General features: G+C 34.2%; 1 protein-coding gene across 17 annotated transcripts in view; it reads left to right on the top strand.

Moving 5' to 3' along the window:
• Positions 1-12323, top strand: part of LOC108729984 (ankyrin-3) — an 86921-nt gene that overhangs the window by 46220 nt on the left and 28378 nt on the right. For 12 of the 17 annotated variants that reach the window (XM_018459403.1, XM_018459414.1, XM_018459410.1 and 9 more), the window contains 11 exons: positions 1774-1902; positions 2312-2417; positions 4696-4773; positions 7475-7699; positions 7900-8060; positions 8150-8361; positions 8646-8850; positions 10364-10553; positions 10659-10794; positions 10894-11224; positions 11330-11533. In XM_018459403.1, coding sequence (XP_018314905.1) covers positions 1774-1902; positions 2312-2417; positions 4696-4773; positions 7475-7699; positions 7900-8060; positions 8150-8361; positions 8646-8850; positions 10364-10553; positions 10659-10794; positions 10894-11224; positions 11330-11533 — 1977 coding nt within the window. Of the gene's footprint in view, positions 1-594; positions 678-1773; positions 1903-2311; positions 2418-4695; positions 4774-5739; positions 5761-7474; positions 7700-7899; positions 8061-8149; positions 8362-8645; positions 8851-9070; positions 9193-10363; positions 10554-10658; positions 10795-10893; positions 11225-11329; positions 11534-12323 lie in introns of those variants that run through there. The other 5 variants (XM_018459413.1, XM_018459401.1, XM_018459400.1 and 2 more) reach the window with 5 other exon arrangements.

Here is a 12323-nt window from a genome sequence, read left to right as displayed (position 1 = left end):
GAAATTGATATTCCAGATTATTATTAGCTGCCACTTCTGATTTCTTTTTTATTATTATCACATATTTTTATAACATTTTAAGTAATATTTTTTTATTATATTTCTTGTATAATATTCTTCATATTATATATATTAATTTTTTGTTGTTGTTATTATACATTACTAGCAATGCTGTTGCAACAATCTTTGCCGCACGTGTATGTTTATTAATTGCCTTTGCTTTCGAGATGTTTTTCACATTAGTCATAGGCGATTCTATTTAGTGAGGTAATAATAATTCTCACAAGAGAGATAAGATGAAAAAATATGATGTTTATCGGAATAATTCTTAAGAAAAAATGCGATTGTCAAACAATTAATGCGTTGAGGTTTCTTTCCATTTCGAAACATTCTCAATTTGCATGCACTAAGCCGCGCGAAGTTAATTTATGATTATGATGGTAACGGTACGAAAGACGTTGTAGGAGGCGAATTTGTAGGCTGACCGTTCATTAGATAATCATGGTCTACATTCTTGGAACATCTGATAACGCAGGCTCATAAAGCGAATGTCTCAGTCGTATGAAAAATGTGATACTGTTCGTATACGTTCCAACCTTCGTCCCATCGAATAACGTTCGTTTATGTGTGCCTCTTGGGTGTGAGGTGTACCCAACCGTGACCTCAATTGACAGAAGGTATGACGTGATTTCGCGACACCCACAAACTTCCTTCTCTCCGGTTTTTTGAATAAAATTGGCCGAAGCTTGATTTTTATTAGACGTCATTAACAAATGTTTGTTTTATATAAATATAAAATTGAAGAAAATATTTGATGTGGGAGTGGTTTTGGATTTTGATTAGATTCAGATTAAGTAGGCAAAAGAAAAAATTCATTCGCTTTATAGGTGTAACTTTATCGATGAAATGCTACTAACGTAATTTTAATAAACGCTTCTATAATTTATCATTGCATTTATGATTAGTTTCATTACGTACGAGACAATTTTTCTCTATAATTGGTCTCATTATACTACTTTTGTTATTAAAGGATTCATTTAAATCGTGTAGCTTAATTTTTTTCTTTCGTACCATCAGATGTTCAAAACGGAATGTATAAAAATTACAAACTTTTATGACTTATTGTAGTTACACAAATATCTTGTTTGAGAAGGAGATTACTATTTTACATAGCAATAATTTTGGTTGTACGATGAAGATTAATGGGGTTGAAGTGAAAGCAACACTATAAACGACTCAGAATCCTTTGCAAGACTAAACGTAACCATTATAACTGCACAACAGCTCTGTTTTCCATTCGGATCAATGAGTGGTGTCTGCGATTTGAAAACACTTAAGAACTATTGAAATAATTTAAAACCGGCCGATGTATTTAATCCGATGTGATACGTTTCTATTTCGTAAGAACTAAATCCTTTCAGTGGTGGTCGTACACAGTTTTGATTTAGTTAGCAAACATTCTAAGTCATTAGACAAGCCACGTGCTCCTCTACAAAAACATCAAACTACAAATATCGCTTTTTCAGCTTCACTGCAACGTACTTGGCGATGGTTTCTTCCTTATTTGCAAGCTCACATAACTCACATTCTCACTTGTACGCATACTTCCGTAGAGAATATATCTGCGAATATATCTTCACATATCGTACAGTTTATTTGAACTCGACAATACTCCAAAATATGAAAGTCTCATTCGTCTCCTCGGACTCTATCGCTCTTACGAATATATCTGTGTCATTCCGTTTGCATTATTAAGTCTAATATTTATCGCAGGTGAAGATCCAATGCTCAGCGACCAGCAGCAGTACCGATACATGACTGTTGATGACATGAAGTCCATGGGGGATGACTCGATGCGCGTGAATGTGACGGATGACGAGAGAGATAATCGACATTCCGGAGGTAAGTAAACATATAGTTGGATCCTCACGTACGTTTCGCCAGATATCAGAGTAATATCGTCAAGTCCTTATCTGTGCTTTCGAGTCTTTTGCATTAGTTAGTTGGTGATTTTGCTAAAAATTAAATTTGGAATTTATTCTACATTTAGGTATTCTCTTTGTCGTGATATTGTTTTTAAGCAATTTTATCTATCTTATCCATTGTTTATACAATTCTACTGATAATTCGATAATTTTGCTATGTTGGTAGATTACACGAGAAACGCGAGATAATAGCTATATGTTTTGTAGCACTTAATATTCTGCTACGTATCGCAGAACTGAACGTTCGATTACTCTGCACATTACGTTAATCAGATTAGCTCATCCTCGGAAAATAAATTTAACGTGCATGGCAATGTGTTTTCTAGCGCCAACTATAACAGAGATGATTACGAAAGAACATTATCAACGTACAAACGCGGCCAATCTTAAACCAGACAATGTAGACATCAATAGGCATCCTGTGCATGTCGGGTATGTAATTACATCTACTTTTTTCTTTCTCATTTTAGCATTATTAATAAAATAAAGGATATTTAAAATGACAAAATTTCATTATTGACAATTATACAATTTATTTCGGAATTTCATTTAAATGCTACAATATAAGCTCAAAAAGATACATTTTTGTACAACAAATTTTACTGTAAATATTATTAAATTTCAAATTTTTAATACTCAATTAAATCATAATAGCAATGTAGCATATAAAGGATTTTTTTTAAGTGTTCATGATCGTAATAATTTTTTCTAGTTTAATCTCGAAGTAAATGTTATTTCCTTCTGTTGATAATTAAGACATCAAAAAAGCATTTCAAATCAGCAAGATCAAATTATAATTGCATGGTGTGCCGTAATAAGCGTATATATTATAATATTAAAATTATAACATTACGACATGCTCACAATTCGACGCATGTTACTGATGATCTAATATTTACGGATCAGAATTTATTCGATAGTGAGAAAAAGCGTCTTGCGTATATGTAAAATTAAAAACTTCATTAATGTATATATATATACGAAGCAGCTCGGAACGATTATCATTGTTCCACGAAAATCGTCGTTACTATTCTCGAGTATATAAACAAAAAAAATATAATATTTTGTTCTCTCATCCGAGTTTAGAGATTTAACGTAATATATAAGAAAATAGTTTCTTGATATTGATTTGATGTCAAAATTTCGCTCAGTTTTACACGCACCAATCTTTTTCTATTGTAAATTGTGGGGATTTTAAATTTTAGGTGGGATAAAATTGTTATCTAATTTAATATTACGGGAAATGCAATTCACGATATATTACGCGGCTTTGTACTCCGATATACATATCGCGATCGATGCTGTATTGATACTACGAAACAATAATGATGTGTATTATAGTATGATGTAGTTTGTGTGTTGGTGAAAGTTTCCTGCTGTGATTAACCCTACAGATGGATCGGCCACTTAATGAATTACTCATTACTTTAATTTTATCATCTTAATTTCTGATTGGTAACAGAACAAATCTCATATAATTACAAGCAATATGATCGATAATTTTATTTACTCTTATTTTATTTCAGACATTGTTTATTTTAATCGAGATTATTTATTATTGTTGATAAAATCATGATAAATAAAACATTACAGAATGAACGTGTTTGTAAAATATTAATATGTGAAATATTAAATTGAAAAAATATTGAAAGAATAAAATTATACATTTTGCGAATCTGGATGAAAATGTACACATGATTGTACATAAGTTTCACAACATAAATGACTTCATATTTGTTCTCATGTTGAGCCTAAAGATTTACATCACTGTTATCAACGCGCGATCGTTGATAACTTGTCTGTGCCTAATATCCATACGTCATAATACTCATAATAGATGACATTTTATTCAAATCGCGTGCAATACTTGCCTAATCATTCAAGTCTGCATTAGGTTTACAAAGCACGTGGTATATATTAACTTATTGTTAAAACTATTTTAGAAAATACTTTTTCGATGTAAATGTGTCCGATATAGAAAGAAAAGTAATGTGTGGCACATGTATGAAAATTTAGCTTAAACATTTCAATTCATCCTCACGAAATATACTCTCGTTCGCTTATTTCTTAAAATATATATATGTATATAAGTTAACTTGTTACTGTGAGACATAATTGTATAAGATCGTAACACGTATCAAACGTAATATCGAAACACGTGATAGTATATTGTTCATAATGAATTTTTTGTGCTACAATTTGTTTTATACTTAATGTTCGTAACAGGACTTGCGATAGTTTACAGTCATTCCACCAGCTCAACAAGAACGCTTGATATTCTTGTTACAGCCTGCTTGTTCGTAGCGAAGTTCGATTACTTAGTGTTTAGCATGCTGTTTTTCACATTTCACTTGGACGAACGATTCTTTGACCAATGTACTTTTGTTTATCACTGGCAATTTGTACTAACCGCCCGGCTGATTTGGACAGAATGAAGAATATTCGCAATGATGAAATTTCTTCCTTTTACGTAGAAAATTTTGATCGTTGTTTCTCCTATCTGTTTAATAATGATGCAACATTCTTAATCGAATTATTTCTGCACGTGACACTATATATTCAAAAGAAAAGCACAGAGCATTTCTGTAATGACTAAAAATGAATGCAGTGACAACAGAAAAGAGTGCTACTTATACGAGCGAGACAGCATGAGCATGATAAGCAAGATTATTGATTCGGATAATGAAACTCGGTTTTATTTTGAGAATAGCGAGTCCCTAGAGTCCCTATGCACCTCGCTGGCAGCTCTCAGTACCGCACCGAAGGGACAAGGGATGTGGAGGGACAGGTACACCATATATCCTTTACGTTATCTTTTCTTTCCTGTCGGATTTGATAAGGGAGTCTTCTTGTTTTATAAATTTTGCATAATGACATACAAATTGTCATTATTACTAGTGACAATAAACATAGTAAGATCTGTGTCCAAAAATGAATGACAGGAGCATGTTATAATATTTATAAGAAAAAGAATCGTTCTTCCAACAAATTGTTAAATAGTAGAAAGTAGAAAGAAGATTTCAACGTTGCAATAGCTGCTACTGGATGTTTTTCTGTTGTATAATTTTATTTTAAGTTAAAATTATTTCGCGCGGATTATGCGTGACGGAATCTGTTGCGTTAATTAGTTCGATAATAATTTTGAAGAGATACATTCCTCTGCAGTTTTTAAGTTAACTCGAATTCTCGTGTACAATCGAGAACGATCAATGTTCCAGATCACAACAGATTTCGGAGCGTCATTATTTTAAGTTTCTTTCCTCGAAGTACGTGTCTTCTTTTCGCAGAGTGTGAGTGTGTTATATATGTTTTTCTCTCTACTATAATACATAATTATTATTGTTATTTCTTGTTTCGTAGTCGTGTACAATAGAAAAGTGGCTTGCGTGTGATGAGTGCACTTTACGAAGTGATCAGCGACAATCACTATCATCATCATCATCATCATCATCATTATTATCATTATCATCATCATCATCATTATTATTATTATCATGAACAGGAGCACATTTTACGAAAACGAAATACAATGGAAACGAATCAAAATATTAAGAAAGAAAAGAATCACGTAATAAATCAAATGTCTCGTGTTAATTGAATTTGATTTTGCGAACAAAAGTTTTGTAAAAATGTGCTAATATTAGCGATATATCATCTCTTACGTCATCTCATCATCATGTTTATGAACGAATGAATACTAACGCGTTTTTTATTTTGTTCCCGATCCTCTCTGTTATTTTATTTGCGCTACTAGCAGAATTCCACAGTGGAGAAAGTAAGTGATCTTCTCATCAATCTTAGCTTCTGCAGTTTGCCGTGTATATACATCACCCCCTTGATTTTCTTTCGATTATTCTTCCTTCCGTCGTTACACACAGCCTGTATATGTCACCGCACAACCCTCTGTAGTCGCTGATTTTTATTATTCTTAGAAACATCGTACATCATACATCGCTCGGCAAACACAGCTCGTTTAATGATCACTGAAAGATGAGTCATAAAATAAATTTGATTTCTCGAGAAATCAGTAAAACTTAACATAAAAAAATGCACAATGAATGAAACAGCAGGCACGTATGTCTTGCAGTTATCTCGAATTTTTTTACGTTCTCGGCGATAAATTGTTCAGTAAAAACGTACGTAAACGCGGTTTACAGGCGCGTCGACGAATTTATATGGAACTTAAAATGAAAAACAAATTAACTGCGGCTATTCTTTAATAACTTCGTATTCGAACAACCGCAATAATCGACATCAAGTGTTAATACCGTGGAAAACATTCTTGCTGAGCTCATGTCCGTTGCGCGATGTATTGTACATACATTGCACAATTCTCTTGTGAATACTTCACAGGCTTATCAGTGAGATTCTCGGCACCGACATCGTTGTACGTAATTTGAGAGCAACTGAATGAAACCAATTTGTTTTAATCGAATTAGATGACACTTTCGTTGCCTTCAATGTCGGTAGTTTGGTGCTTGCGACTGTATCACATCCATATGATAGACATCTCACGTAGGAATATTCATAGATTTGGCCTACGTACGTAGCCGTTTTATTTATCTCTTATTTTGCCACCTATATACACACAAACACCTCGTAAGCTCGTTGTCATCTCATAGAAATGTCCACATGGATTTCGACCTGTATAAATAGCTGTTTTATTTACATCTTATTTTGCTATACATTCCCCCATTGTTGTATAATCTTACTATCTTATCCACATTACATTAAGCTAAAGTAATTATATTTACGCACAACAATTAGGTGTCGGTAGAGTGTAGTCAAATTATCTCATCACAAATTATCTCACTATCACTGTAGGAAAGACACGTTACAGCCGATTAATATCATGGTGTTAACGCGATCAAAGCGCATTGTCTTTAAATTTTAACAATAATTTCATAAGATCGTCATAATCTCCGATTCACAAATATCACGCTTATAGTACAATTTCTCGAGGATTATGCTTTCTGGCTTTGCGCACTTTTCGTAATAATTAATTACGAGTTATACAGTGTATTGTGACTGACATTGATGTTAGAATTATATCACATATATAAGTTCAATTTTTAATTTTTCACTATGGCATTTGTTTATTGTGATTTCCATGAAATTGTGATCAAACATTGCTATAACAATTGTAAATCTATTCTCTAACTTTTTTATATCGTTTACAGCGGGATCTTTCAGAATGCAAATAATGTATAATAAACTTATTCTATTTTTATACGGAAATCAAAGTAAATTGCTGTAAACGTTTGATAGCAAAACAATAGCAACGAAATAGTAGCACGCGCGCGAAAGTAATGTCGAGGACACACGTATTTTGCGTACCTAAAATAGACCTTGACTGTATGCATCTCTTGCAAGCAGCCTCCACATATATAATGCAATTTTTTTATTGCAATTTTTTTATATTATTCCGGACGATTTCTCATAATGTCTCGTAAGTAAACGAATGTAACATATTCTCAAAATCTCCTCAGCTTCCTGGTTTCCTTCTTGGTGGACGCAAGAGGCGGTGCGATGCGCGGATGCAGGCATAGTGGCGTCCGCGTGATTGTTCCACCGCGTAAAGCCGCAATGCCTATGCGCGTCACCTGTAGATACCTGAGGAGAGACAAATTGACAAACCCACCTCCCCTGATGGAGGGAGAAGCGTTGGCCAGTCGTATCCTCGAATTAGGTCCTGTCGGTGCAAAATTTCTGGGGTATGTTCCTCAGACATCTTTCATGATTTTATTTTTCCATTCCGACTGCCTTCGGTTTATACTTATTGCGTATTTTTGTACTAACGATAAGTATAAAGTATATACTGAAGACTTGCTTTTTAGAATAATTTCATTATACCATACAGTTGATGATTATGACGACAAATTCTTCTCAAATGTTAAGAAATGTTTTTGTACAGCCCTGTTATCATAGAAGTGCCACATTTCGCGTCGTTGCGTGGAAAGGAACGGGAAATAGTAATTCTACGATCAGACAACGGAGAGACCTGGCGCGAGCACACCTTGGAAGCCAGCGAGGAGGCTGTCCAAGATGTGCTTAACGAGAGCTTTGAGGGAGAAGGTATGATTCAAGTAACTTCCTTTCTACGATTCCCAAGTGATAGGACATTGAGTTAAATCTTGAGACCACCTTGACATTTACATTTCCAGAGCTAAGCCAGCTAGAAGATCTCCAAACGTCTCGTATCGTAAGGATACTCACCGTAGATTTCCCACATTACTTCGCGGTAGTATCTCGCATCCGGCAAGAGGTCCATGCGGTTGGTCCCGAAGGCGGTACCGTGTCATCATCCGCTGTACCACAAGTACAAGCTGTCTTCCCGCAAGCGGCCCTTACTAAGAAGATCAGAGTCGGCCTGCAGGTATTTTTCTGTTTCCCTTCATCGATTAAATATATTATATTCCCATACAAATTCCCATCTGCATCTTTGGCATTTAAATACGTTTAGTTACTTACGATAGGCAAAGAAATTGACCATTTTTTAATTTTAAAATTTTAATCGGCTACGTCTCTATAAATTAAGAAATTAAAACTTTTGGTTTAAAAAGCAAAAATAAATAATTTATTATATTTAATAATATTCTCCAGATCTAGACCTTTCCATTAGTTATTTATTGTATTCAATAAATTTATTGTTATATATAGGCACATCCTATACCGGCGGATCTGGTGGCCAAATTACTTGGAAATAGAGTGGCTGGGTCGCCGATTGTTACCGTCGAACCGAGACGAAGAAAATTCCACAAGCCGATAACTTTAACTATTCCAGTACCACAGGCGGCTAATAAAGGCATGATCAACCAGTATTCCGGAGATGCGCCGACTTTGAGACTCCTGTGCAGCATAACTGGTAATATATGCTTGCACGTAACATTGTAGAGCAGCGTACCGTCTTACTGGAGAATCTCTTACCGATAAACGGCTGAATTAATATTATACGCCGCATACACCTTTGGTGTACATATATGCTCTTGCTGAACTTACGTTGCGCATTCGGGTATCTATTCGGGGATTTAATTGTAGTTTAGCAAGCATGAACACAGTCGGTAGGCTATCTTGTCTGTTCTCAGGTCGCTCGGGACTACGATCAAACCAAGTATCGTACGTTGCACGAGAGGATTGCTTAAATGGTAGCAGCACTTTTGTAACTCTATGTTTAGTATGGTAAACAGTCTGTACGATTCGTAACTTGCACCAGCATATAAAAATGTTCCAGTATGACATTTTCACTTAAATGGGAAAAATCGATTTATGTATGTGAATGTTGGAAGATATGTCATGTTTTGTCTTAAATAATTTCTTTTGCTGTCCATCGTATTATCGAGAAATGTCCCGAGGATCTTCGGATAGAGATTTAAAAGGGAGATGGTAGCTGCATGTTTCATAGAAACATTTCGTTGAGTATCATTATTGTATACATATCTTGTTGTGATTCATTGTTAATGCTTGCATATTGTTAGGATTGAGTCATTTAGGTATGGATTATCAATTAAAGTAGATAACATTTTACTATACCTAGCCCATTGTTAAGAGTTAACTTTAAAGTTTTTGTTTCAGCACATTCGTTTGTCTGGTAATCGCTTTAATATATTAGTAATTTGTGATTTATATGAAATTGTACTCATGATATATGTATATATATATATATGTATATGTATATGTATATGTATATACGGGATTATATAATGTCCTTTATAATACCCAATCATATATAATCGAAAAAGATTTCATAACAATATTACATATACACTGAATACTGTCACATTTAACTTTATTTTAATCGTAATCTATTAAGAATATATTTCAAGTATTAATATTATAAAACCCCTAAAATCGTTCCTACAAAAAAATACATAATTGTGAGACTTTTTATCTTTTAAAATTTTGATATCATTATTTTAATCTTTTTTTTTTAATAAAATGACAAATACATATTGATTAATACTTTATGATAGTATTTTTCCTATTTATCACTTAATTTTTATCTTAAATTTATACACCTATAATTGCTTTCTACACATATCATATATAACGCTTCCTCTTGATTTTGCAAGCATTATCATTTAGTCGATCATGTACTTATTTTTATATTACACTCACACATTGATAAAAAGCACCTAACAACAGCGCACTTACAGCGACCGTTTTTAAATGCGAAATTTCCTTTGTCTGGTAATTATTGATTGTTATTAATATATCCAACATTATTTATGCATAGGCACTGATTTGTATTCAATTAATTGTTCGTATTTAATCTTGGTCGTGCAAAAATATACCACATATATTTCACTTTTGTCACCTGCGCATTTGCAACACGGACATATTTTAATAATGTTATTGGACTTGGCATGTATGTCGTTCAGGGGGTCAGACTCGGGCAGTCTGGGAGGACGTCACAGGCTCGACGCCGTTGACCTTTGTGAAAGATTGCGTTTCCTTCACCACCACAGTTTCCGCCCGCTTCTGGTTAATGGATTGCCGTAACATTTCCGAGGCCACGAAAATGGCCACGGAACTATACACGCACGCGACACATGTACCCTTCATGGCTAAGTACGTTTCGACTGATGTGACGTGACATATGTGAATTTTCAGTGATAAATTATATAGATGCAAATTATACAGGAAGCAATTACTTTAATACTTGCTTTATGATAGATTCGTCGTGTTTGCAAAACGGGTAGATCCATTGGAAGCGAGACTACGTGTATTCTGTATGACGGACGACAAAGAAGACAAAACTTTAGAGCATCAGGAACATTTTACAGAAGTTGCAAAGAGTAGAGATGTTGAGGTAATTATCAACAATAAAAATGCCGTCAAAGTTCGTGAGTTACGCATAGCTTCTTATATAGTTACTTAAAATGTCATCAAATCTTTTTTTATGCTGTAGGTTCTTGAAGGAAAAACGCAATATATGGAATTTTCGGGAAATCTTGTACCCGTTCTGAAAACGGGTGAACAGCTGCAATTACCGTTTAGGGCTTTCAAGGAAAATAGAGTTCCGTTCACCGCGAGAATAAAGGATCCGGATGCTGCTGATATGATGGGTCGAATCATGTTTATGAGCGAACCTAAGGTTCCGAGAGGTGAACTGCCGCAAACGCCAATCTGCACATTAAATATTTTGCTGCCGGAAAAAATTTCTCCGGATACCGCGGTCTCCGAGCTTGACTTGTTGGAATTGTCAAAGAACTACAGTTTCTTACGCGATGGTGGAATAAGTACGTGAACTATAACAATAATGTGTGTGATATAAAATAAAAATTAATTATTAACGACATTTGTTGTCAAAGTTTTCTATTTTACACGTCAAATATTATTTTTAGGCAGACCAGATGCAATACATAGAGCGACCATTCGATTAACAGATATTGCTAATCTATTGGATAAAGATTGGGAACCACTAGCGGAAGAGTTGAATATCCCACCTAACGATGTGGCTCTAATAAAACAAGAATACCCCGATAAACCTGCGCAACAGGCCGCTGCCATGTTCAAAATCTGGCAAAACAGTGGAAACAAAGCCACAGGTGAGACATTACATAATTTATTTACCTTTACATCATCAAAGCGTAGCATGTTAATTTTCGGTGAATAAGAATTGCGATAGCTTGCCTTGATAACTTTTAAAAAACCTGTTTCCCAGCAAGGTCAATTAATTAGACATGCGCGCTATAGTTGAGTCAGGCGTGAGGAATCTTTTCTAGCAACGTAGATATGTGATGATCTCATTGTGCATTATTATGCCTGACATAAGTCTACACGCTTCGTTCCCTCTCCTTTCTTCCTGCTAATGGCATTGACTCGTACATAACTCACGATGTTTCTGCAATCAGTAGAAATAACAAGTGGTCGTGATTCCGCAGTACGTGATCACTAGTCGTGCAGTGAAAGTGATTAAATTCTGCTACTTCTTTATTTGTACCGGTTTTACGTATATCGCCGAATTATTCGTATTTGTGTGAATCTGTATTATCGAGATTATTCGATATTTTTCAGACACATTCTCGCGAAAAAATTCTCGGGAAAAATACATGTTTTAAGACTGTTCTGTTTCAAATTTCTTAAATTTTAATTAATTTGGTTTTAGAAAATAGTATATAAATATATATAAATAAATATACCTGTATATATAAAAAAATATATAAATAGAAAAAAGAAAACAATGTTTATAACTTTATATCAAGAATATGAAAATCATAATCATTACACAAGCGAACTCCTAATAATATTTCGAAGATGTCCTTACCTACGTCCACAATATGCAATACATTCAGGTCTGTGTAAAATTAAAAGAAAGAGTGAATAAGAATATAATTG

The sequence above is a fragment of the Mycetomoellerius zeteki genome, unplaced genomic scaffold (genome assembly GCF_001594055.1).
Source record: "Mycetomoellerius zeteki isolate Tzet28-1 unplaced genomic scaffold, Tzet1.0 scaffold821, whole genome shotgun sequence".
NCBI classification, from domain to species: Eukaryota; Metazoa; Arthropoda; class Insecta; order Hymenoptera; family Formicidae; genus Mycetomoellerius; species Mycetomoellerius zeteki.
This window is presented reverse-complemented; position numbering and strand designations above follow the sequence as displayed.